The sequence below is a fragment of the Patagioenas fasciata genome, chromosome 2, assembly GCF_037038585.1.
Source record: "Patagioenas fasciata isolate bPatFas1 chromosome 2, bPatFas1.hap1, whole genome shotgun sequence".
NCBI lineage: Eukaryota > Metazoa > Chordata > Aves > Columbiformes > Columbidae > Patagioenas > Patagioenas fasciata.
Genome location: NC_092521.1, coordinates 166,361,803 through 166,389,078, shown reverse-complemented (window position 1 = coordinate 166,389,078; position 27,276 = coordinate 166,361,803). Strand labels below are relative to the sequence as shown.

General features: G+C 45.1%; 1 protein-coding gene across 23 annotated transcripts in view; it reads left to right on the top strand.

The window, feature by feature from the left end:
- The window catches only part of OBSCN (obscurin, cytoskeletal calmodulin and titin-interacting RhoGEF), a 198,490-nt gene extending 172,297 nt beyond the window's left edge, over positions 1-26,193 (top strand). For all 23 annotated transcript variants that reach the window (XM_071805413.1, XM_071805408.1, XM_071805404.1 and 20 more), the window contains 22 exons: positions 1,363-1,531; positions 2,016-2,097; positions 2,682-2,882; positions 3,420-3,480; positions 4,562-4,639; positions 4,788-4,960; positions 5,499-5,525; positions 6,055-6,207; positions 6,949-6,994; positions 7,596-7,673; positions 8,513-12,155; positions 12,896-13,018; positions 14,267-14,377; positions 14,494-14,661; positions 15,507-15,629; positions 17,609-17,779; positions 19,431-19,551; positions 20,665-20,904; positions 21,571-21,794; positions 22,254-22,329; positions 22,817-22,966; positions 23,103-26,193. In XM_071805413.1, the coding sequence (XP_071661514.1) occupies positions 1,363-1,531; positions 2,016-2,097; positions 2,682-2,882; positions 3,420-3,480; positions 4,562-4,639; positions 4,788-4,960; positions 5,499-5,525; positions 6,055-6,207; positions 6,949-6,994; positions 7,596-7,673; positions 8,513-12,155; positions 12,896-13,018; positions 14,267-14,377; positions 14,494-14,661; positions 15,507-15,629; positions 17,609-17,779; positions 19,431-19,551; positions 20,665-20,904; positions 21,571-21,794; positions 22,254-22,329; positions 22,817-22,966; positions 23,103-23,280 (6,396 nt within the window). In that variant the 3' untranslated portion in view covers positions 23,281-26,193. The remainder of the gene's footprint in view (positions 1-1,362; positions 1,532-2,015; positions 2,098-2,681; positions 2,883-3,419; positions 3,481-4,561; positions 4,640-4,787; positions 4,961-5,498; positions 5,526-6,054; positions 6,208-6,948; positions 6,995-7,595; positions 7,674-8,512; positions 12,156-12,895; positions 13,019-14,266; positions 14,378-14,493; positions 14,662-15,506; positions 15,630-17,608; positions 17,780-19,430; positions 19,552-20,664; positions 20,905-21,570; positions 21,795-22,253; positions 22,330-22,816; positions 22,967-23,102) is intronic.
- The last annotated feature ends 1,083 nt before the right edge of the window (positions 26,194-27,276 follow it).

Below are 27,276 nucleotides of genomic sequence, written 5' to 3'. Positions count from 1 at the left end.
CTGTACGTCTTCCGCCCAACTAAATGTTTTGTACACACAAGTTTATTCCTTTTTATTTTCTAATTCTGTGTGGGAAGTGCAAGGATGAGCTACTCAGACAAATAAACTTAAAAAAACCCAAGGAAAAATGCAAAGAACCCCCTCCCATGCACACACACACACACAAGGAAAAATATAAGATACATCCTGTTAATATTCTCACAATCTCTGACATTTTCAGCTCAGAGTTATCACAAGCTGAACTTTTATCTATCTACTAACCCACAAGAAAACTCTCTCCATGCTTGTTTAGTCTCCTCTTACACCCATTCACCACAAGCTTCATGTGTTGGCTCTTACATCCTCTACCAGGAAAAGTTAATCCCTGCCTATTCGCTAAACACACCACAAAATTAATAATCTTTAACATCTTTATTGTGTCATATTGCTAGAGCCTCCCTTCCAGCCTAAAGAGCCCCAACTTGCTCTGTCCATCCTCATCTGGAAGCTGTTAGAGAAAGGACATTGCTACAATTCTACCACACCCTGGGCAAAACAAAGATTTATAAGATGATGCTTTCTGCATTATTCTTCATTTCTCCCCTCGTAATTTCTAACATCTGGTACTTTTTGACTGCCGCCAAGCACTGAGATGGTGTTCCTATGCAGTGATCTACTCTAACGCAGAGTTTTGCTCCGGTGTAACACCTGTTTCCCTCAAAATAAGTCCTATCCCGAAAATAAGTCCCAGCATGATTTTTCAGGATTTTTGAGAATGCTTGAACTACAAGCCCTCCTCAAAAAATTAGCCCTAGTTACAGTTAATTAAAAAAAATCAATTTAAATAGTGTTCAGGCACCTATATATGGTAAAAAATAAGTATCTTTTGGAGAAAACGATGTATAAGACCCTGTCTTATTTTCGGGGAAACAGGGTAAGAAACAGCTCAGAGCCTGACATTTCATCGGGGGGAACAGGGTTGCATCACTATACATTTATCTGTATTATATACATTTATCTGGCATTTTACTGCCCAGTCAGGCGGTCGTGTAAGGTCCTTTTGCAAATCTTCATAATCTACTCTCTGTGTAGAAGAACAGTGTGCTGGGAGAGCAGAAGAATAACCCATATAACCCTGGTGATCCCTCCCAATCCTGTATTCCTACAAATCAGTTATGAAACAAAAATGCTGTTGAGTGATGTGGAAGCAGAAGAAACATTTAGACACGTGGAGCTTCTTCACACCCAGAATTGTATCAATGAGATTTGCTGGCCTAAATGGTCTACGTTGTAGCTCTGTTCCTTGTTGCTCCTTGAAGAGAAGAAACATCCCTTCCCATCTTGTTGTTTTTCCAGTGCCAAAATGTCATTTCGCTCTTTCAGGGCACTTCGTTGCTGACAGACAGCAACAGGCTCCATCAAGGGAAGGAAGGAACAACGTACTTCTTAGTTGTGGACAACGCTTCCTCGGAAGATGGTGGCGTTTACACCTGTGTTGCCAAAAACGCAGGAGGGGAGGTGTTGTGTAAAGCAGAGCTTGTCGTACATGAAGGTAACGATGTTCTTTCAGGAGTTGCTTGCACAGCCATTGAAACATGTACTTGTCTGCAATCATCTTCTGGTACCCACGTGGTATCTGCTCTGTATCTCTGTGTAGCATTTGCATATTATAATACCAGTATGGCAGGATCCAGTATAAGAGCAAATGACCTAACGACCTATATATATTTATATGTAATTTTCACTTCTCTGCTTCAGACTACATGATGAACTGATAGAATGGGCCACTGAGGCCATGTCTCTGGTGGTGTTCTGCCTTTTAGTCTGGCTCTTGTGATTTAAGTCGGGTGAAGATGCAGCCCCAAAGTTCGCATTGACAGGTTCTGTCACCAAACAGCTCCACTTGATTCTGCACAGAAGTTTGGAAGACCCTTGTAATTTTTCCTGCCTTAAGTTGTCCTGTAATAACTTCATATGCTATTAGCAAGGCATTGTTGTCTGAATATTAATACTTGTATTTTCCTTCATTTCTAAAGCTAAGAAAGACCAAGCAGCAAAGAAAGTGGCCACCAGGAGAAAGCTCCATTCCCTTTATGAGGTTAAGCAGGAGATTGGAAGGTAAATGAATTTTCCAACTTTATAGTATGATGAAAGGAGGATATCTAATTGCCCATCTGAGCTGCTGAGCATGTGTAACCAAAAGTAGAGGTAGGCCCAGCTGTGGAAAAGTCCAAGAAGGTGAAAGTGGTGGCAAAGATGGGAGGTGACCCCATGGCAGGTCTGTTGGAAACACTTCCCTGAGGTTTCCAACAAAGGATGGAAAAGTCCCTATAGCCCATAAGTCCAGGTAGCTCCAACCAGAATAAAATAGCAGCCAGAAGCTGGCAGGTGTCCAGGTATGGCCCCTCGGCAATGAGAGCATCACAAGCCCATAGCGACGTACATACAAACCATCTAAGGGATTCAAGAGCATCAGCACAACCTGTATCACCTGAAACAGCTTGATGCAAACTCGTTGCTTAGTTTTGGAGGCAGCCAGGAGATGGCAATAGCTCCTCATACAAAGGAAAATCAGCTTTTTATGCTGGAGGATATAAACCCTGAGCAGCAGGGAGCTCTCAAAGGCTGGGATGTGGAAAGGGCTACACCTGCAGTGCCTTTGAACCCGATCTGAGCAGGGCTTGTCCTTCAATTTTACACAGGGGCTGCTTCAGCTTTGTGAAACGAGTCGTACATAAAGGGAACGGAGTGTCTTGTGCTGCCAAATTCATACCTCTGCGAAGCAAAACGAAGGCTCGAGCGCATCAGGAGAGGGACATTCTTGCCTCTCTGTCCCACGACAGAATTACCAGGCTCCTCGATCAGTTTGAGACGCGGAAAACACTGATTTTGATTCTGGAGTTGTATCCTTTTCCGTTTTGCTTCTCTGAGGAGGCTGGGCAATAAATGAGAGCTCATTTATTAAATAACTGAGCAATTAACCATTTTTAGGTTTCTGTCTGAGATAAAAGGACACGCACAAACTTTCTCCGCACTGCAGGATAGCACAGAACTGTGAGCTCTTCACTGAAGTTCCTGCTCCTTCGGGAAAAGCCATGATATTTGTGTGTACAAGCTGAACGAGTTGTTAAGCAACAAATCTCTTTTCTGAAATGTCTGAAAGTGCCGGACTCTGCTCCTGTGTGATCCAGACTAGGTGAACAGCAGGAAAATGCAGTGCAGAGTAGAAAATCCCATGAACAACACATAGGTTTTAGCACAAGCAATATCACACTCCAGGTTTAGAGCAGCCCAACTCTATTAGACTCCTGCAAGAAGGACACTTCTGCAATAGGGATGTTAATGAATTATTACACATGCACATGACATTGGTTGAGAACGCCTTGTGAATTCTGCTCTGTAAGCCAGACAGTTCTGTTTTCCCTTAATGCCATTGTCAGATGCTCCAGTGAAGAGCTCCTTGACCGTTTGTTCAAGAAGAGCGTTGTCACTGAAGCAGAGGTAATCTTCCTTTCTCATTTGAAAGTCCAGAATTGGTGGGTACCACCCGAGTACCTTCCAGCTGCATTTTCCTTTTTGACTATGAGGAACATCTTTAGTGACCTTTTTTTGATGATGATCTTTGACTGATAATCTGTTGAAGCAGAATCAGCATTTAAAGTGGGTTCCCATCATCTTTTGTTACTGAGTTGAATTTCTGCAGGGAATAACTAGGGGTTTTGACCAGCAGAATTGCATGCAGCCCAATATAGATGATATTTGCTCTATTACCATCACTCATTTGCTATCTGTCACCTGGAGCTCCTGTATCTTCACTTGCTTAACAACTTTTTAACCCCCCATGACTGTACTTCTAACTACTCCCTTTCCATCTCCAAACCAAAGGGTGAAATTATGGTTTCCAAGGGCTTTTTTTTGCTCAAAGTTCAAAATGTTTCTCATCTCCCATCTAGTAGCCAGGTGTCCCATATTTATTGGTTAAATTGATTTTTCGTGGAAATATTCAAAGAAAAACATAGATTTGTGGAATGTTTGAGGTTGGAAGGGACCTTTTAAAGATCAGATGTCAGGTAACACTGTAAAATGTTGAAGGTGGGAGATTTCCAAAGCTGAAGTTAGTTGTAAATCTTCACCCCTTGTTCAGTCATAGCCAGACTGGATCTACACACGATCAAGAAAATAGGTTTACAACATAGTTTTTAAATCTATTTGTGTTTTAAATGTGTTTGCCTGATTTACACCAAGTCAGAGCTGAGTCTGAGTTAGATAAATTAGACAGTTGACAAGCTTCATCAAACATGGGAATTTCTGTACCCCTTTTTGCATGTTTGTAGGGTCAGGGGTTTAAAGTAAGGGGTTTTTCGCATAGAGAAGGCTCCAGCTGGGCACACACGAGCCACAGCTTCATTCCACAGGGTAATGTTTGGTTCATATCTCATTTCAACTGCAAGACTAAAATAAATCCGTTCTAATTTTAAAAGTATTTCTAGTTCAATCTCTCCCTCTCACATATATTAAAAATGGTGGAATCGGGGACTCTCTTGTTTACTATTAATGCTTAATAACATTGATTTATTTTTAGGTCAAATTATATATCAAGCAAATTTTGGAAGGAATCAAATATCTTCATGACAACAATGTCCTTCATTTGGACATCAAGGTAACGTGCAATGGCAGGTCCAGCTCGTCATAGCCTCTGGTTGGTCAGGGAACGGGCATTCTCTATTTGAATTATTCTTAATTACAACTGAAAATCTTACCTGCTCTCAATAAAACTTTCTCCCTTTTTATTTTATTTCATTTACTAGCCACTGAATATCCTCATGGTTTATCCTGAAAGGGAAGACCTTAAGCTCTGTGACTTTGGATTTGCTCAGAAGATCACACCCTTCGAGCCCCAGTACAGCAAATACGGGTCACCGGAGTTCGTTGCCCCAGAAATTGTTTCTCAGTCCCCAGTGTCAAAAACAACTGATATCTGGTAACCTGATGTCTTTCTAAAAAGTGTTTACCTTAGATGGCCTTGTTAGTAAGTAAATGTGGTAGAGATAATAATACGGGAAACGGAGAGTGAACACTGAGAATCCAAAACCCAACAGGGCTCTTTAGAACTTGTTTTGTCTATTTTGTTCAACCAAAATTGAACTCTGACAGCTAATTAATGCAAAACAGAATCTTAGAGAAGATGATCTTCATTCGGGCCAGCAACTAGGGTGAATGATCCTAAGGGGCTTTCTAAGAAAGGCAAATAAGCCCCAAAAAGGTAATTTGAGTCTTCTCTTCTATCTGTGCTTTAAAAATGGAGGGTTTCTTGAGAACAATTTTTAAAGATGTTGAAGGGAAAAAAAATTGAAGGATGAAAACAATAGATTCTGGGATTTGTTTTCCTTGGAAAGTTGAGGAGAAGAAGGTGATCGTACTGTGCCAGGGTGTCTAGTGACAGAAAGAGGAGATGTGTGCCTGAGACATATGGATGAATAATGATGAACACCTGACATCTGTGTTCCCTCTCTCCTCAGGGCTGTGGGAGTCATCACATATTTAAGGTAAATAAGTGTTCTTGGAAAGATTCGTTCAATATCCCTTCGCCAGTCAGAGCCCTCCAGTACCTTTGACTGAGGGATTTGGGTGGAGCATTGAGTCTTTCTATGAACAGGACAATTTCTTTTGCAGTTTTCTCCTTTATTCACTCTTTGGTTGCCCAGGGCTTTGGTCATTGTCCCTGCTTGAAGACCTGATGCTGCTCTCCTTGCAGTTAGAGATGAGAGTGGTGGATGAAGTTCTGTCTTTCCTTCGCCTGTTTTAGCCAACATCCTACTCTCAGCTCTGCAAAATCAAACCCTTAATTCCTTAGATGAAAGGAACAGGGATAAATAATCCAGTTAAGCGCCATGTAATGCTGGGGTGAAAGATGCTCTGTTAGTGGACGCATTGCTCACGAGCATCCGAAGTCCCACACATGGAGACCCTCAAGCACTTTAAAGCCCCATGTAAGCATTTGTGCTTCTGTCATTTAAATGGGAGATAAAAGTCTAAAGTCTGTCTCCTTTTATTTTCTGGTGTTCAATAAATAAGCCTAACGTGCAAGTCTCCGTTTGCTGGGGAGAACGACAGAGGAACCCTTCTAAATATCCAGGACGGGAAAATTTCATGGACCATTCCTGATTTTGTTCACTTGAGTGAAGATGCAAAGGACTTTATAAAAGGGATCCTACAGCAGCACCCCAAGTGAGTGCACTTTTGTGCTTCCAACAGCCAGTGTGCAAATGGGCTGGTGTCTCAGCAGGCAGAACTGAGCTTGTCAGAGCTGCAGTCATTTTGAAATGTAGAAAACTGAGCGAGATGTGGTGTGTTAGGTCCTAATTCTTCTTTATTGTTCCCCACTACCCAAAACACAAGTCGGCTATTAGCCAAATTGGTCTGTTTCTGGTATGGTGATGTCCTTACTCCCTGACTCCCCCAGACAGATGAGTTTCTGAAATGACATAGAGGAGTGGGAAGAGCCAGGACTTGTACAGAGGGAGATATGCAAGAATTAAATTATATTAAGCACATTCATTAAGCAATTTCAAGTAGAAGAGGCGGCTTGAAGGCACGTTTGCAGGCACTTGCTTTTTAATTGCATTTCTGTTCTTTCTGTCTGCTGCCAAAGCTACTTTTCTCTGGCCACCTGCAGAGTCAAAGTCACTCTTAACTCTTGACATCCTTGAACAGGCTCCATGCAGAGCACCATGGGGTTTTGCTTGGGATCTGCAGAGAGTCTCAGACTGGAAAATCAGGATCGTTTCACCCCAAGGGAAGGAAAACTTGTGTTGAAAGCCTTGTCTGTCTGTTTGTCTTCTCAGCTCTAAAATAGCAACCTAAGAACATACACAAAAGTGCCCACGTGAAGCAAGCACCTTCAGGAAGATATTGTGGTTGCTGTTGGAAATGACTTGCTACTAAAATAGTGATCTTTTCTCTTACCAGGGCCAGGCCTAGTGCTTTGGACTGTCTTTCCCACAAATGGTTCACGGTAAGTTTGTCCTGTTTTTTTATTAGAAACATTAAAAACACTGAGGCAGGAAGATACCTTTGGAAGGACAGCTCTTAAAGCTGCTTGATATTTGGTCATTTATTTTTTCCTCTTCCAAACAAAACGATTCTGAGATTCTATGATTCTACTTTCTGTCCTGCAGAGGAATTCAGACATCACTCTACAGCAAGAGGAGACACAGTGGTGTTTACATGCCGAGATATCTTTCCTTTCAAAAGATTACTACTGACATGAGCAGATGTAACATCTGTATAGAAAGGAAACTGTGGCTTTGCAGAGCAAAGTTATGGTTTTTATTCTAAAGCCTTAAATTGCTAAACAGAAGAGCTAAAAATTTACAAAAACAACAACAACAAAAAAGATGAATTTAATGACATGCATTGAGCAGGGTTTGCTTTTATAATTGTAAAGCTGAGATTGTCCACAATTCAGCCATGATGGGATTGTAGCATTTGGTCTATTGTAACTTGCCGAAATTAAAAAATTCTGGAGGGAGGGAATCCTGTAAAAAAAAACCCCAAACAACTCAAGAAATGAAGATTTTTTTAAACTATGGTTTTCCTCTTATTCTACCTGGCAGCATAATCTCCCCCTTGATGCAGCTCATTTCATTAATACCAAGCAGCTCAAATTCATCGTGGCCCGGAGCAAGTGGCAGGTGAGTTGGCCTTAATCTATGTTGGTTCTTTTTGCTTATATATATTTTTAAATACATTAGCATCTTTTAAAGTCTATCAGGCTACCACAGTGAGCACAGCAGACATCTCATCTTGGCGATGAACAGGGAATGAGCCCAGGAGAGAGTGGTCGATGGATGCGGCAGAAATAATTTATCTAGGCTTTAACTGCCTGGAAATCACCTGGTCTAATGCAGGTGCCTGTAAGACATATGGTTGTGTCTGTATTAGGTACCTCCAGCTGCGTTTGCAATTAGTACTGAATTATAGACAAGTCCCAAGAAGATTCCTCTTTTACTGAAGTTCTCTAAAATAATCAGATTGATTGCCTTCTGGAAACACCTATTTCTTTCTGTTGGCCATTCAGCTTCAACTGAGATGTCTCACATGGCAGAAGTTAGAGCAGATGAATCCCACCTCCTACAGTATCATAGGTCCTTCCGTTGGCTTAAATCACTGCAGGTTGTACTGCAGTCAACGGATTTAAGGCTATTTATTCCAGCTAGGCTTTCATCTGATGTATTCCATTAAAAACTCCTATTCCATCTGCTTTGAATGGCCATTGTCTTTGAAAATCTTAAATCTTCCCTGTCCACAACAGCAAGTATGTCCCCTGAGGTCAAGGTAGTTCCACTTTTGTGAATGAGAGAAGACTTGGAGAGCAAATGAGGGCTGGACTAACGATAGGTACAAAAGGGTGGGAATATGTTATTAAATTAGCTTGTGTGGTATTCAAGAGGGCAGAAGTTCATTTTGATATGCTTGTTTTACCATACTCCCACCATGTTCCCATCTGATGGTGCCGTGTTTTGCTTTCCAGCGGTCTCTGATGTGCTATAAATCCATACTGGTAATGCGGTCTATCCCAGAAATCCTAGAGAGGACTCATGACAACACCTCCCTGGCCATCTCCCGACATCTTATTGAAGAAAGCACTTCATCCAGTACCAGCGGCTCCTCTTCAGACAACGAGAACTCACATTTCCCCAAGAAGAGGCACTTTGGCTCTACACCTGAGCTGCACTTGTCCATATTTGATGCACCAAGCCATCAAGAGCCTCCAAAACATGCAAGCAAGGAGAAGCACTCCAAAATCTCCATCCCTCCAGTAAAACCCATGAGGAGGAAGTATGCATCAATGAAAGCTGAGGTGGGGGACAAATCGCCTACAGAAAGCAAAGAGCTCATGGCAAGTATCTTAAAGGAGAAAGAGGAAGGGTTCCATCCCAGTCTTCAAGATGATGGATCAGAGCAATCCCAAAGAAGCGGTGCTGCTGAGCCTTCATCAGCAAGGACCTCTACAGACAGCACATCACATCCAGGTCAGAAGGAAAAACCAGACGTATTTTTATCTGATAAAGACAGAATTGAAAAAGCTGGGGATGGGACAGAAAAGCCACCTGTCTTTGTTCCTAGGCAGAGTGTCATTAAAAGCACTTTCTACAGCCAAGCAGCTGAGCTACCTGCAAGGGGACCTTCCTCACCAGGCAGGGAGTTCAGAAGGCAACTGGACAGAGCCAGAAGGACTTTCCGGAAAGCTGGATATTCTAAGGTGCCCCTCAGTGGTCTCCGTGAACCCCTTCTAGAGCAGTTTGAACTTGAAGAGGAAGAAGGAAAGTCTGACGATGGAGACAATCACAGGGAAAGTCTGCTTGGTTCCTTGACCAAATCGGCTTCATTTGACACTGCAAGGAAACCACCGCATCCTGCCATTGCTGGTGCTACCCGAAGCCGTTCCCTCGATGACTACAGGCTGAGAGCCTCAAGGTCAGTGAGGGAACAGGATATTTTGGAAGAAGACACTGATATAACGCCACAGGAAAGTTGCCCTGAAGGCAGTGACCACTGCGACATTTCCGCAGAGCCCGGCAAGGGATATTCTGTGGACACTTCGAAGCAAGAGGACTTCAGGAGAGCCAGCAAGGATTGTGCAGAAAAGCAGACGCCTCCTTCCACACAATGTGAGGGTCACGGGTGCACAGCTGTTCCTGTGCAACAGCTGGAGAGTCTTCCAGTGTCACCCCACAGGAGTGAGAATAGGAAGCATCTGCTGAAGAAGTCAAAAGCTGCTTATGTTGAGGAAGAAGTTGAAGATATGGAAAGCAAAAGGCCCGTTCTAACTGCCCGGTCCTCAGATGTGACGGCACCATCAGCTCAAAAACATGAAAGCATGGAGGTTAAATCTTCCCCTGAAACTGATTTTCAGGGGGGCAAACGGTCCATTTCAACTCTCACAGGGTCAGAAGCCACCTCCAAGTCAGCCCTTGAGAGTAAGGAAGGCATGGATCTGCCTCAGGAGTCTGCTTACAGAACTGACATCCACCCGGATCTCAAAGGTGGAAGCTTCCTTATCAAAAGGACGGCCCCAGCTCCTCCTTGGAAAGACAAAAAGCAGAAACATTCACAGGAGAAGTCTTCTGCTCACAGCGTTGCCAAGTCTGACCTCCTGGAGTGTGAAAGCTCTGCTGTTTTAACAGGCCCACAGACAGAACTTGATTCACTTCAAGTGTGTAAAGACAAAAGTCAAGAACTTCCTGATCAAAGCATCCCAGCAACTACTGCCTTGGAATGCAAGCGGCCAGGAACCCTAATGGCTCTGCAAACAGCTGATGGAGGTGACCATCGGAAGCTGAAGACCCATAAAGAGATGAGATCTGCTGTCCTGGAGGATGAGGGACCAGGTATTGCAGCAATCACTCCACTGTCAGCCCATGATGGTGAAAGCCAAGCACACAAGAGGGCTCCTGTTCACGTAGACAAATCATCAGCCATCCTGAAGGGAGAGCAGCTTGCTGTTCCAAAAGTCCCACCAGCAAAATCAGTGCCAACTTTGGTCTCCGGTGGGGCATGGCAGGCTGAAAGGGAACGACCAGCTCACAGCAAGGAGAAGCTTGCTGCTCTGAGGAGTGAAAGCTCAGTTGTCACAGAGGTTGTCCCCAGTTTGGCTCATGAGGCTGAAATCGAGGGAGCTGGACCACAGAAGATTTCTGAAGGCAGTGTGACTTCTGTTTTGGAAAGCAGACACCAAACTAGAACTGTTTTCACCCAAAATACTGGCCTCCCTTCAGTCTGTGAGAGTGAAAAGCAAGAACATCCGAAGGCATCACTTGGCAGTGAGGTGAGATCTGTTGTGACAGCAAGTGGAAGCCCAGCAGCTGGACAGACTATTCCTGCTCCTTTCTCCAAGGCTGGACATCAGGTGTTTGAGCAACACAGGGCTGCCTATCCTGATGGTAGAGCTTCTGCTGCTCTGGAAGGTGAACCTCCAGGTGTCTTAACTGCTTCACAACCAGAAGTTGTTCCAGCTTCAGTCTATGAGCTAGAGTATGAGGAACATCCAAAGATTTATGGTGAAGGTAGAGGTGTTTCCTTAGAAAGTGGAAGCTGTGATGCCGGAAAAACTGTCCCACCATCGCTCCGCAGGGATCAAAGTCAGGAGGTCTCACATCAGAGGTCGTCATTTTATAGTGATGAGGAGTCTGCTGTGCTGGAGGGCTTAGTGGATGAGATGGTTTCCCTCTCTGAAGAGATGGATGTTTGGGCAGAGTCAGTTTCTGGTGAGGAAGAACGCAGAAAGCACATCTCTCCTCCCACAGAGATGTTCTACAAAGGCCCAGGTGACCAAGAAGCCAGAGACACCTCCATTCCTTCTGTACAAGGGGGTAAAACAGAAGTGGACTCTGAGCTGCACGACCTTGCAGAATCCTATCTTGCACTGAGTGAGGAGTCAGAGGTACTGGGAGGGCAGAGAGCACAGACGGTTCCTCACGAATGTGAGGATCTGGAGGACTTAGCGTTTGAGACCCCACCTTCTAGCCAAGTGAGCGTTTCCTCAACAGAGAGCTTGGATATTGGGAAAAGACCCAGTCAAGTGCCAGTGAGTAAACACCCAGAAGTTTCTTTAGTGAAAATCAAGGACCTGTCTGATGAAACACCCAGCCTTGGCAGCGGAACTCCAAAATTTGACATATCGGAAGTAGAGCCTGCCTATTTGAATTTCTCTGACTTGTATGACATTGTCTATTTTCCATTTGAATTTCTGAACTATAGGAAGCCCCAACCCAAACCAACTGGTAGACGGTTTATACCTTTTGGTGAAAGGGCAAGGTCACCTCCTGCGGGACATTTGCATAAGGATAAAAGACTCTGCATCAGAGAAGAGGCAGAGGACAAGAACAGGAAGAACCATTTGGAAATATCTGAGGATTCAAAGGCAACTAACTTATTAGCCATGGGGAAAGGGGCAGAGGGTCATAAGGAAATGTATGGCCCCCAAAAGGACTCAAGTGGTAAACAGAAAAGCTCCTTCTACAACAAGGCAGGACTCTTCAAGCCATACGCAAGGTCTCACTCCATGGAGCAGTCAGTGGAGCAGAGTCTGAAGAAGAAAGTAAAAGCTTCCGTTGCCCATATTTCAAGAATCCTAAAAGGAAAGACATCTCCTGAGCCAGAGGCAGAGGAAGGTAAATATTTTACCCTGTACCTTCGTAGATTTGCTGCTATAACTGAGCTCTGCTAAATCTGCCTTTTCCTTTTTCCCCAGCATATTTGAGGCTGTGGTTAGACGATCATTGCACAACTGGCAGTGGCAGGTTATGATATTATTTGTCTTTCACACCAGCTCTCTTTTACTGACTCACTTTAGTGCAGAGTCAGCTGGGTTAATCTGCTGATGGAAGTGGGTTAAATTCCCCTGTCTTTGTACAAAAGCAAATCAGGGTTGGATGATGCTTTTCTTGCTGCAGTTTCTTCTGCAATTACAATCTGACCATGGTAAATCCTTAAACGGACTTGGAGAAGTTGGTGAAGTCACCATGGCTACCTGGCCCCATCCCTGGAGACAACCCAGGCCAGGCTGGACGGGGCTCTGAGCAACCTGAGCTGGTGAAGATGTCCCTGCTCATGAATGAGCTTTGGAGGTCCCTTCCAACCCAAACCATTCTGTGATTCTACCTAAGTTGATGACACTGGACAACAGAATCTCTCCTTTCTTCTCTGCCATCCCTAGATATGCCCTGTCCTTCCAGGCCATCATTCTGTTTGTAGTAGCTCTCACAGCCTTCCCTGTTGACTGAAGGCTTGTTAATAAGGAAACCTGTGACTGCTGAGCTATTTGTGTGCAAACAGCAGAACTGTCTGCTGTAAATGGATGCCACAGGGAGAAGGATGGCCTTGAATGACTTCTTGTCCTTTCTCAAAACAGATTTTGGTGAGCTGGGAAGTGAGGCAGTGGAAAAAGAGCTGATAACAGGGGCTGAAGGATCTCTGAAGAGGAAATCAGCGCTCTCTTCATTCAAGTTTTCAAGCCTCATACCAAAGGAGAAAGGTATCTCTGTGGTATAAGTTAGCAGGCAGTTTTATCATGAAGTATCGCTGATGAATATGACAGTGCTGTGGGAGGCCAGTTTCTAAGGATAGATCTGCAAGGATTATCTTGAGATGACAAGGAATGACTCCTATAATATAAGCCGGTTTTCTCTGTTTACACGATAACTATGTCCTTCCTAAAAATGTCATCTTGTCTTTGCGTGCAAATTGGAGCCGACCTAGCAAAGGAATTAAATCTGTGTGTAAGAGAGAAAGAGAATAAATGGAGTATCCAAGGGTGCGATGGCAGAAACAGGGAATGGTGATTTACTACACTCCAGTTCTGCATCCATGTGTAAGGGCCAGACACGCCACTATAGATCTATGCAATCAAAAGTGGTGGGGCAGCCCCAAACGCCTGTCAGCAAGGCTGAACTTGCTTTTGCCCAGGCAAGTTTCCTCTTGCCTCTAGCGGGAGGGATCTATGGAGCATTTCCTGAGGTCAGGTTAGTGTCCAGTATCCAGTATCCCAGCCAAGCACTGGGAAGGACAGGTGTGTGTGTCTGGTGGCTCCCGGGCACTGTGGAGAAATACACCCTGGAGAAACACAGAAGAAAACCTGAGCTCCCCCTTTCCCATGGAGATAACAGCAGATTTGATGCTCTGTGGGTTTTTAACTCCTTCCATATCCATCTTTTATGTCTTCTCTCCTTTGGTGTTGTCTTGACCTGATCCCCTAATCCTTGAAATTCCATTAGTTAGTTTTGCCTCCATATTTAAGCTAGGCCAGAAGAAAACTCCTGCTGCGACATTCTTGCTCTCTCCTCTGAGATGTTCTGCTGCCTTGGCTGTACCTGGAGAGCTGGGCAATGCAGATGTTCCCTGTGGACCTTCCAAGATAGAATCATAGAATCATTTCAGTTGGAAGAGACCCTCAGGATTGTCAAATCCAACCATAACCTAACCTAACTCTAGCACTAAGCCATGTCCCTAAGAACCTCGTCTAAACACCTTTTAAACCCCTCCAGGGTGTTCATCTGGATCCATCCAGATTATCAAGTATGAGAAGTTCATTCATCCATGGGGCTGAATAGGGCTGCATGCCCAATGCCCATGGGATTCTCCAATCCGTGGTCAAAGGAATGCCAGGCCATGAGTAAGATCTTCTTGACCCAATTAAAAATGCATTCTAAGGTCCTGATGTCCACTTATTTTCAACGTAGCCCTCCTGGCCACTCTGAATTGTTGTATTTCCCTTTCTCTGCAGCACCTTCATTCGTTGAGGAGCTCATCGACCAGGCTGCTGCCCTCGGACAGTGCGTGACGCTGTCGTGCCGGACGGCAGCTCAGTCTTCCCTGCACATCGACTGGTTCAGAGGTGACGTTGGCAACACTTCAGGGAGTCCCTAACCTCTGGGACTCCTACACGGAGGGTTTGAGACACCTTGGTATAAATCTGCAGGGTACTCATCTCTCCCGTCTTCTGCTTTCCAGATGGGATGCCTGTCCACAGCAGCAGCCGGATCCTCATCTCGGCCACGCTCAAAAACTTCCAGCTGTTGACTATTCTCTCTGTTAATCCCGATGATTTTGGTATTTACACCTGTGTGGCCACGAACTCCCTGGGCTCAGCATCCACCTCTTGCATCATAAGGAAAGCAGGTGAGAGAAGTAGCTATAGGTGTTACAAGTATTCTGTCCAAAAACGTGACCTGTAAATACCCATGAGATGAGATTTCTATAGGTAGGGTCAGAGGACAACCTCCCCCTTGCCCACTCCAGTCCACAGCCCCTGCTGTCTGGTAGTGTGGCACATTTTGCAGGGTTCATTCCCACTTCTTTACTCTTCAGTCTCTCTCCCGGATTCAGAGCCACTCCAGAAACCATGTGGTTCTAGAACCAGACTTCAAAATCTTAATACTGAGTTTAAATTAGGCAGGGCAAATTGCTGTTCCATTGCGGGGGGGGGTGTGTATCCATATATATATATGTATACAGGGTGTTTCACAAAGATGGACCCGATTTCAAAGCAGTATATTTCATGATGGCAATGTTACAATTGCACAGAAATTTACAAACGGTTTAATGAGTTATCAAGTTTTAATAACATTTTAAATTCAATTTAAGTGTTCTATGTTCCCTCCACCTGCTATACAGACAACATCAAGGCGACAGTTGAATTTGTCCGAAACACCTCTCAAAGTGTCTTCTTCCACTGATGTCACCACTGCCATGATTCTGTTTTGGAGCTCGTCCAGATGAGTTGCTAATGGTGGCACAAAAACATGGCCTTTGACATATTCCCACAAGAAAAGGAACTGTAGTGATTTCAAATTGTGTCCTTCTTTTTGAAATACCCTGTATATGCATAAAAAATACACATTTATATATGCAAAAAGAACCTTGTAACTAAGAATATTTGTAACTGAGAAATGCTGGATGTAGAGGTACGTCTCACAGCAGGGTTATTTCTAATAGTGATGGGGTTTTGTGTGTCCTCTCGACAGAGGTTCCTCCCAGCCCTCCACCCCCTGACATTGTGGAGATCTACAAGGATGGAGCACAGGTGGTCTGGAAACCTGTGGAAACCAACATCCCCATCCATTACACCATCCAGTGCAAGAGCGAAGGTAAAGGGGAGCACTGCCCTTATGCTTTGCAGAGAACATCTTGATTTATATGATCTCTTCACCAGCTGGATATTTTACTTTCATTCAGAAACAGCCTGATTTTAGCTGCTTAGTTTAGAGTTAGGAAAGAAATTCATTCAGGTGTCATTTAGCCATCTAAAAGCTAAATGTGCTGGCTAAATCACCCTGAAATATGCATATTCATACAAAGGCTTTGTTAAAGTGTGAATTGAACTAGGTCACATGAAAGCTGTCACCAAAAAGTGAATAGCTACAGAAGAATATTCATGGCTGGTGCCAGATACACAGTCCTGAGTAATCCCCTCAAATTACAATTTTGACAACATTATACACTAATAATGCCCAGAAACAACAATCAGCAGACATCATCATCCCATACCCAGGCTTTCTGGATGGTCTGTGGATAATGGTCCATCAGAAAGGCAATTCATCCTCTGCTAAACAGCCATGCTTTCTTTTTCCATCAATTATGCAAGAAGGATGAGATGACAAAAGTTTGGCAAAACAGCATCATCCTTTTGATGTTCTCTTCCAAGACTTGGTCCGGAGCCTGGTGAAGTCAGTGGATGTTTTGTTGTTTAATTCCACGAACTTTGAATCAAATCCCCAAGCCTGTTCCACCTCTCTTGGGACTGATTTTGCTGTTATTATTACGAATGCTGTGTCTGATGGTAATTTCTACTGCAGTCACACATACACAGCCCTTTGGATTCAACTGCTCCACGTTCCTCCTTTTAATTCTCCAAAGGTACATGTATTTCTTTCTGGATTAGCATGAACATGAGCAGAAGGTTTCCGCCTTTTCACTCTGGAGCTGATGTCCGTCACTTTTCCTCTATCACAGCTATTTTATTGTTATTGCTTTTGACACACCTGTAGGCGAGACTTTGAGGAGGATACAAATGTAAGTTGTTCCAATTAGGAAGGAAAACAGGAAACAACATCTACAATCTTCCATTGCATTCTGTGTATTTGGCAGGAACACACCAAGTCCTGCTTTCCTGAACAGAAGAGGGTTAAGGTAATCAGAAAAAAAAAACCTTGTTTTATCCATTATGTGACAGTATGTTTTTACACGCACTTTTCTCTGTTTCTAAGCGGTATATGCTCCTTTTTACACATACACGCGCCCTAATTCAACCAGAACCCTGAAAAATCATTGATACCTTTGTTTGAGGTGGTGAATTATTGTTTGTCCTATGGGTTGAGGCTCTCTACCAGACTTATTTGAATGAAAGGTTTAATCTTGAGCAGTCTCATGGAATTTGAGTTCAGCCTTAAGCACAGCAGAGATGACAAAGGATGGAACACGGCACCACGTGAAACTTCTGCTGGTGATTTCCTACCGCACACCTTAGTCCCACAAATAGTAGCTCAGGACAAACCTACAACTTCAGTTCCCCGAGAAATCACTGGAGTATGATAAAAACTGAGTGAACTTGGCCCCAGCTCATTGGGTTTGTGGTGTTAGTGGATAGTTCTGGTCTGAAATCCTGCACCTCGTGGTTTTAGTTGGACTCAAGACAGGGCCAAAGTGAGGATAAGAAAATGGTGATTTTGCAAGGGTTTTGTTTGACGTTCTTGATGTATATTTGCATTAGAGCTTGGTGGTATTAATTTGCTAAACTATACAAGGAAGTTTCACCATTCCTCTGAAACAGTATTGTCATATCTTGGACTGATTAGATAGAAACCAGCGGGTTTCAGAAGAGATGAGTTTGGCACATGTTCAGCGAGTGGCACCATGCACAGAAATTGGCCATAGCGAGCCAGTTTTTCCTTCATTGTAAGAAATTCCACCACTTTTACGTATTCCCAACACATAAGCAAAGTTGATGGAAACAAACAAAACCCACCCAACCAACCAAGCAGAAAACTCAACCAAAAAAAAACCCCAACACCCTGGTGTGACCATCTTAAATGAATCCTAATTGGTTTTCTCTCTTCCCTTGGTTAAGATGGGGAGTGGACGACTCTTGCTGCCGACATCGCTGACTGCTGCTACTACGCCAAAAATCTCTCCAGGGGCTTTACCTACAGCTTCAGGATAGCCTGCACCAGCAAAGCAGGAATGGGCCCCTACAGCAACCCCTCTGCTAAAGTGAAAATCACTGGGAAGGATCAAAAAGGTAAGATCAAATGCCAAGAAAGCACTGTGTTTTTCCTGCATCAAAACAACTTCACCCTTTGGGATACAAATCCAGAAGTCAACAGTGAACGAATCAAGACCAATTCCACTTTGCTTGGGGTGATTTAGAGGTTCCTCCTCTTTGGCTTTCCTATTTAAAAGTAAATTATTTTATCATTCTGAACACAGGGGAATATGTGTAAATACATTAAAAAAATTAACAGTATGAAACACAAATATTATGAAAATATATATGTCATTATTAATAATATGTAAATATTATTAAATATAATAATCAAATAGAAATCTGGAAACTACAGATCACTCACTGAAGACACACTCAGTTTTTGGTGTGAGATCATGAAGAAACAGATCTGGGACAATTAATGCGTTACGGGAGGCATTGATCTATTGGTGTAGATCTGTCGCTGGTGAAAGGCCTGGATCTCTTTGTTATGGACTCAGTCCTAAGTTCAGCAGTTAATGGGTGTCCTGGTGTTTGCTACTGGGAATTATCATGCTACTGTGGTGATTTTTTCAGCTATATTTTGTCTCTGAAGTAAAGAAAGCTCAGTTTAGTGGTTTTTTTTTCACCTGTTTGAATACTTTGTAATAGTCACATGTTTTTAAAATTAAGAAATCCATAACCCCACAGTGAATATGTCCTTGTAGCAAAGGAAGTATCGTTTTTGCCAAGAAGTGGAAGGACAGTCTCACTGGAATTTCCTCCCCGTGGAGAAGATTATTCTGTAAAAATCAGTTCACAGAGATATTTTTAATTCACCTTAAATGCTCTGCTTCCCTTTGGCCCAGGATGTATTAGCATATCCCAGTGTACCCAGCATTTCCAAGCAGATGCTTTAAGGTGCCAAGGGATGCTTTAGCACCTCAGGGAGCACTTGGACACAACCACATGCTGGATCCAGAGCACCAAGTTTCAGCTGCTGTCCTGAAATACCTAACTAAAATAAGTTCCTTATTCTTTGTCAGGGTCTTACCACGCCCTGATGACTTCTTGTGTGAGAAGATGAGAACCAGTGGCTGAGATATTTAATCATAGAATAGTTTGGGTTGGAAGGGACCTCCAAAGCTCCCCCAGTGCCACCCCTGCCATGAGCAGGGACATCTTCACCAGCTCAGGTTGCTCAGAGCCCCGTCCAGCCTGGCCTGGGATGTCTCCAGGGATGGTTCATCCACCACCTCTCTGGCCAACCTGGGCCAGGCTCTCACCACCCTCAGTGCCAACAATTTCTTCCTCATATTCGATCTGAATCTCTCTCCCTTAGTTTAAAGCCATCACCCCTTGTCCTATTGCAACAGGCCCTGCTAAAAAGCCTTTCCCATCTTCCTTATCGGCCCCTTTTAAGTACGGAAAGGCTGCAATAAGGTCTCCCCAGAGGACAGAGATCATAGCACACAACATACAATCCAACTCGTAGTATGGAGCGGTCACAACGGGTGGACAATCCAGAATCTGTTCGATTCCAATAGCGTTGGGTGCCACATCTGGGAGACAACCTGCAGACTTTTCTGGAGAAAGCTCTGCTGTCACCTATGCCATTGCTCATAGATAGTAGAGTGTGGTTCAGAGAGGCTCCAGTTTCCAGACAGAGATGTTTTCCCACGTAATCCCTGTCGCTTTTTCTCTGCAGAGCTTCGTGCTGCAACGCAGGACATCCCATCAGCTGCTACTGAAGAAGAGAGTGAAATAATCACACCATCCGAACCTTTCCCAACCTACCAGACCTACGCCTTCCAAACAGAGATCAAAAGGTAAATGAATCCAAGTGAGCACTCAACCAGCCAGAGGGGAACGTTGCATGTGGCTGGAGTTTAGAAGAGTCACTTTTATAAACTTTCTGCTTCCCTGATGTCATGGTGTTTTGTTGAAAACACCTCCACAGCAATACATATAAACCTGAGATCATTGGCCGAGCCATCTCCATCTTGGTTTGGTAGGATTCAGACGTGGTTTTTCTGGGAGAGCAAAAGGGCCTGTGCTGGGATCCAGGACAGACTGTTTGTATATTGTGAAGTGAGCCCAGGGCTAATCCTCTACTTGCTGCACCGACCTTCGCAGCCACCAGTTTCAGACATGGGGCTGGGATTAATCTTTCTCTACCTAGAGGATAGGCACCAATGTCTGCTGCCAACAGGGGGTAGTCCTCTTGATTGAGACAGGATAAGCCATTTTCTCTCTCCAAAGGAGATCAGCTCTCAATCCTGCAATTTAAAGTGACTGTATAATTTAGAGACACAGGAGGATGTGCAAACTGTAACAACAGATGCAGTATTGGAGCTGTTAGTGAGGGGCCAGAGGAGGCCATGAAAATGATCAGAGGAATGGAATACCTCTGCTGGGAGGACAGGCTGAGAGAGTTGGGGTGTTCAGCTGGAGAAGAGAAGCTCCGGGGAGACCTTATTGCAGCCTTTCTGTACTTAAAAGGGGCCTGTAAGAAAGATCAAGACAAACTTTTTAGCATGGCCTGTTGCGATAGGACAAGGGGTGATGGCTTTAAACTAAAGGAGGAAGATTTAGTTGGACATGAAGAAGAAAGTTCATACAATGAAGGTGGTGAGAGCCTGGCCCAGGTTGGCCAGAGCGGTGGTGGATGAACCATCCCTGGAGACATCCCAGGCCAGGCTGGACGGGGCTCTGAGCAACCTGAGCTGGTGAAGATGTCCCTGCTCATGGCAGGGGTGGCACTGGATGAGCTTTGGAGGTCCCTTCCAACCCAAACTATTCTGTGATTCTATGAATAACTCTGCATTGGGCATGGATGACAAACACACCATGAGATCCTGGTGGTTTTAAAGAACTGAAGCTCCTGGCTCTTCCAGGAGCAGCAGAGAAGCTTAACTTGCCTTTGTGTTCCTTTGTACCAGAGGGCGTTTCAGCATCGTCCGACAGTGCAGGGAAAAAGTAAGCGGCAAGACTTTAGCTGCTAAAATTATCCCTTACTGGCAAGAGGACAAGCAGACTGTGCTCCTGGAGTACCAAGTCCTGAGGAAGCTTCATCACACGAACATCGCTCAGCTGAAGGGAGCCTATGTCAGCCCACGGCACTTAGTGCTGATCCAGGAGATGTGCGTGGGACCAGAACTACTCCACTCTTTGGCACTGAGGTAATAACAAGTGGAGGGGAGGGTTTTCCAGCCAGGGCTGGTGTATGGAGCAAATACCTATTGCTTTCTCCTCTCAGATCACGTTATTTCTCTCCATCTGTTCCAGTGTGCTGCCATTGCACAATGGATTTGTGATGCATTTGCTCTGTAACTTCCTGTGACACAAAAAAAGTACTTAAGTTCCCTACAAGACTGGGGTAGGGGACAATTCAGGGCCACCCAGTTGAGAAGTTGAAAGCAGTTTAAAGTAATTGATATGAAACCCCCTCTCTGGTAACAAGGAGATTACTGTGGCTCAGGAAGCCACATTTCTCCTCCACATCGTTTCCCACAGTGGCAGAAAGTGGAGCTGCTGAAATCCTCCGACTGAAGGAGAGGGAATGGTGGGCATCAAATCTGCATTTTGATTTCTGCACAACCACCGCTTTCCCTGATGTGCAGCTCTGCAGCCTCCTCAACTGCTTCCATCTGTAAACCTGACTCACAGTCTGGACCAGCCTTTCCATATAGAATATATATGCTAAATGAGTAGAGTTGTTTGGTCTTCTTGAGTCTCAAGGGCCTCATGGGATTCGACATGCAGGGGGAAGCAGGAGTAGGTGCAGAATGGTGGTCTTGGGAATGCAGATAGGACACCTCTGGTTTCTATCCCCTTCCTTCTACCAGGACATCGTACTCAGAAGTGGAGGTTCGCGATTACCTGTGGCAGATCCTCAGTGCCATCGAGTACCTCCACACACACAGCATCCTGCACTTGGATCTCAGATCCGAAAACATCATCATCACCGAACCCAACCTGCTGAAACTCCTGGATTTTGGCAACGCGCAGTTCTACACACAAGACAAAGTTATTACCATGGACAAATGCATGGACTATGTTGAAACCATGGGTGAGTACAGAGTTCAGTCGCAGCAACCTTGGCCTTGTACATAATCTGTGGTAAACAGAAACAAAGCCATGGGTCGAGGCAGCAGTCGGCCCCAGCAAGCAAAGCCTCCCAGGTGCTGCCATCCAGCAACAGTGTGTTTTTGCTGGAGCAGGTACTGGTGACAACCTTCCCACCTGTGTATCACACAGGACAAAGCCCAGGGTCACGGCCAATGCCACTCTGGCTGGCATCCACGTGTCCAAGGCTTGGGGTGTAGTATTATTGCCATTTGGCTTGATGTTCTCAAGGTTTCATTGCAATTCATTGCCCTAGAGGGTGTTTCACCTCAATTGGCTCCCTGGATTAGAAGCTTGCTTTTGTTTGCTTTTGGGAAGGTAGCGAAGCATAAAAGTACCCACTGTTCTTGTGCTGCTGTCTGCTTTGGAGGGGAGCTTGGCTCACTCTGGTTTGCTCTTCCAGCTCCAGAGCTGCTGACAGAGCAAGGAGCCCTCCCGCAGACCGACATCTGGTCCATTGGAATCACCGCCTTCATCATGTAAGTCCGTCTGTCCTTCCCTGCCCCATGAGCAGCTTTAAAAGTGCAACTTCATGGTCATCAACCAGGGGAGATGCATTGGCTCAGAGAGTTAGATCCCAGTTGTATCCCCTCTCCCTGGCAATGCTGCAGAAGTCTGTGTGCAGGAGGGTGTGGAGCTGGCTGCACCACACAAGGATGCCCAGCCCCAGCCATGTCCCCAAGTAGAGTAAGGACACTGTTTTGCAACACAGCAGCTGCTGGTGTTTCTCACTCAACCTCATCTAAAAAGCCCCAACTTTAATGAGGAAAATTCAAATTACACCAAGTGGAAAAGCAGGCAAAGTCACGAAATGCACTGAAGAACAGCGGCCTTCAGGATTTTGTTTTTCCATATGTTTCTGTGCGTTGTCATGGCCCTTCTTTCACTGCTGGGTGGAAATTTGTGGGAGAAGGAGCATCCTGAGCAACGCCTTTCACGGTGATCAGTTCTCTTATTTTGGGGCAGGTTGAGTGCCAGCTACCCCGTCAGCTCCGACGCACCCTGCGAGTTTCTGCGAATGACCAGGAAGGGGAAGGTGAAGCTCACAAAGTGCTACGCTGGCCTCTCCGGAGGAGCGGTGTCGTTTCTCCAGAGCACGCTGTGTGCAAATCCCTGGTAAGATGGTGTCTGCTCTCCCAAAAGCACATTCGGTGCAGGTCCTGGCTATTGTCCCACCTTTCTCTCTGTTTGCAAGGAGCCTCCTCACCCAGCATGGATCCCCAACTGACCTTCTCACCTGTTTCTGCCCTAGGGGAAGGCCGTTGGCCTCGGAGTGCCTTCAGAGCCCATGGCTCCAGGAGACAGGCTTGGACAACAGGCAGCAAGCACTGGTCACCTTCCCTACCACCAAACTGAGGAATTTCCTCACCGAACGGGAAAAGAAAAGGGGCCTGCTGTGCTCCAAGTATGGCCTCATGATCGCACAGTGATGTGGGTGTCACGACAGACGTGAATTGTCTCCCTCTCCCCTTCTGCACTTAGTTTTTGGTACCAAAGGGTCCTGCCAAGTTGCTGTGCATCAGCTGAGCTAGGGTAACTGTTCTCCATGAATGCCATTTAGTATAACTGAGCAAATTAATCCATATTATGTACATTGCCACAAGGTAAGAAGAGAAATAGACCTAACATGGCTCAGCTGCCTGACGGTAACTTGACAGCACGTGTGTCCCTTGGCTACACGCTTCCTAGAATAAGCAGGAGAGATTTGCGTAGCCATTTCTGAATGGGACTCACTGCCAAGCCCAAGCAGCTTTGAAAATCCTTCCCTGAGGTCAGAAAGACTCTGTGCATGCAAATGCTGGGCACTGATTTCTGCCCCTGGCCCCAGGACATGATAACCAGACACACTTGGAGATATTACTGCACTGGTCATCCCACAGCGACCACCACAGCAAGGTCTGGGTGACTCGTGGGTTTCTCACCCGCCTCCAATCCAAAAGAATTCAATGACCAGTTATGACGAGGAAATAGAGAAGAGTGAAGCACTTTTTTGGGCTGATGTTTGACAGCAATGTATCTTCAGGCTTTGGATGTAGAAGTCCAACTAGATAAAGCCTCGAGCAACCTGGCCCAAGTGAATTGCTGACCTTGCTTTGAGCAGAAGGTTGGTCTAGAGACCTCCTGACCTCCCTCCCAACCTGACTTGTCCTGTGATCCCGTGTCTTTGCCAAGTGCCACGCACAAGGCTGGAGTGGTGGGACTCGGCACCATTGGTAGCCACGGTCAGCACATCGCTTACCTGGCCAAATTCTCCATCACCACAGTGGGGCTTGACCTGAGATTAAACACGGGGCTAGAGGAGAGCTCTTCTAGCTGTGGGGGAACAAGAGGCTACAAGGGGAGGAGGTATGTGGTATCTGTGTGACAGTGGTAGCACAGAGGAGATGTTAACCAGGACTTTTTGAGTCTCCTTCTCTGGAGACATTCAAAACCCACCTGGATGCAATCCTGTGCAATCTACTCTAGGTGACCCTGCTTTAGCAGGTGGGTTGGACTGGATGATCTCCAGAGGTCACTTCAAACCCCAACCATTCTGTGTGATTCTCCGTGAGGACTCTCTTTCCTGCCCAAGTGACAAGAAACAAGAGCCAGTCTCCATCAAATCAGCCTCATAGCTTGACCCTTTAGCAAAGTGTCTTACCAGTTAGAGATTAATTGCACATCTTCCATATCCTACTCCTGCAAGAGGCCACAGCTTGCTTGGCTTTGAGAAGAGTTAGTGTTCTCCATGGGGTCCAGGTTGACCTTCCACATGCTGGTCTACTTGAGCACACCAGCTCCTGCTCTCTCAGAGCCCACCCCACTGCTCGGTGAGCTCTGTGGCTCCAAGGAGGGTCACCATCTTCTCCATGGGCACCTGCACTGTCATGTCTGCAGAGCTGACCAAGCTCCTCAAAGGTTTCAAGCTTTGAAAACACCACAAAACTTGTTTTGGGGGGCATGTATTTGAAGTCTCCCCTTAGACCTGGATGACACTTACCCATCACTTAAGATCTTACAGTAACCTCTCACCTGTCTGACTGTATCTGCCTCAGTCATCTCAAAAATGTCCATACTTGGTGTACGGGCATATCTGGGATAGATGTTCCCTATGGCCAGGATGCCGGCACATTCAAGATGGTCAGGCGGTGGTGTGAGGGGTTCATTGAAGCTTTGCTTTGCTCCTCATATAAACCAGTCCCCCATCCTGCCTGACTTCGCTGCATTGGCATCCCACCTGTCACAGGGCATTTCTGCACATGCTGTGACCTGCTGGGAATGACCACCAGACAGTAAAGGCAGCAAAGGCAACAGTGACTGTGACCTTGTCACGTGTGGATGTTGTACCACTAAGAGAATTAATTCACTTTGAAGCTGGGCTGCTCTTCTCTGGGCAGCACATCTGCCAGATGTGGCAGCAGCGTCACCGGCAGATCTTGCGTGTTTTAATTCTTCGCAAAAACCCCGAACTTTCTTGTTCCTCTTTCTCCTTCAAAATCTGCTTTCCTTCACCATGGGTGGTATTATCTGTATCATTGCTTTGTACCTATAACCTCAGTGTTCCTTTGAGTTTCTCTGAATGATGTATCTATTGGTGCCGTTGAGCTTTTTCAATTGTCCTTACAAGCAGCAGTAAGCGGATGCTTTCCCAGAGCTGTGTCTGGCTGTGTTTAGAGGAACAAGGATGGGAAACCAGTTTCTAATGCATTACAGTTCAGTACTAGACGTGATCCTGTTGTATCACATCTTTTCCAACATACTTAACCCATATTGTTCCAGACTTGAAGAGTGCAGCCTCATGACTTCTTGCCTTGCACAGCTGAGAGCAGGAATTGTAACTGAGAGCAGAGAAGCAGGCGCTGACTCAATAGACTGTAAAGCTTTGAAAATCCAAGTAATATTGTCTTCCCTATGTTCTACAGAAAAGATAAAGAAGGTTTTAGGGCCAGGCTTCATGCTCAGTTCTCCTGGGGAATAGAGGAGCTACACATAACAGACACTGCGATGAGGTCTGACCCTCAGTAAACTTTTCAAGACCCTGGATTCCTCCTGATTTAAATTCTTTTGCAAATCCAACACAGTTTATTTTGGCACAGGCTGGTTCTTTATTCTTGCTGGTACACTTTGGAATGGAAAGCTCAGTGCCAGGGGACAACACGTCAAAGCATAAAAGTTAATTGTAGATTAACTCATTAGGAGCTTTCATACCCATCCAGATACGACTCAAATGAAGTGATTTTTATTTTGCTTTTCATAACTGCATGCATTTGAGCATGTCTGAAGTCTTTTATTAATAAGACTCAACACTGTTTGGTTAAATAAACCATTCTGACAAGGAAGTAAAGCCAGATATTTCTGCTTAATCATTGTCATTGGTTTTATATCCCTTTCTCAAGCCCAGTCCATGTTTGTGCAGTACCCATCCCTCACCCCTCCAGTCTGACCTGAGGCCCCTACAGCTGATATCCACAAATACACACTGTGTGTTAGCGGTGAACGACCTTCATGCAAACCATGTGCTCCAAAAATGCCCTTGCTGGAGCCCTGGAGTGGGGACATCACCTGGCCAGGATGACACTGTGGCTGTGATCTGCCCAACTATGACAAGGCATTCCCGGAGCTTGCGAAGATCAAACCATTGGCCAGGATGCGGGAAGGGCTCCAGCTTAATTCTTGGTAGCAGAGCAAAGAAATTAACCCCCCAAAAAGAAAGGTGAGAGCTATAGATGGAACATGGAAGTTATGTAAAGATGCTGGAGTTGTTAATGGGAATATAAACTATCACAGTCAAGCCTTGTGCTGTTGCAGGTAGTTTTTGTTTTCCTTAGCTCTGCCACAGCTGCTTGATAATTTCTGCCTGAATTTCTTCCATCCCAAGCTCTGGGTTAATGTCCAGTCTGGCAATATGGGACAGTTTGCCCTCGACTTGCAGTTACAACACAGCCCCGTCCTTTACAGAACAAGCAGAAACTGGCTTTGACACTTGGACACACGTAAAAATGTTTGAGTTTCATTCCTCAGTCGTACACAATCTCCAAAGTCCAAAGTTAGTGTCAGCATTGTAATCGATACACAGGTTATAACCTGCACAGGTAAGGCTGTGATTTAACTTCTGTAAGGACTGACGGTGTCAGAGTCTTAATTATTGAAAGAAAGGAAAAGAGAAAAGAAAAAAGAAAAGGAAAGAAAAGGAAAGAAAAGGAAAGAAAAGGAAAGAAAAGAGAAAAGAGAGAGCAACATAACAGAGCTTGCAGAACAAATTTTAACCCTGCACTAGATCCAGTTGGTAAAACAGATGTTTGGGGGCTAAGAAGGTCACAGTGGCTGTAGCCTGTAAGGGATTGAAGTGGTTTTCTCACGACTCACTTCGGTTTCCCAGCCCCTTCCCATCACCCCACCCCACTCCTACAGCCTCCTTGGGCCTTTGCAGATGATGGGGTCTAAAT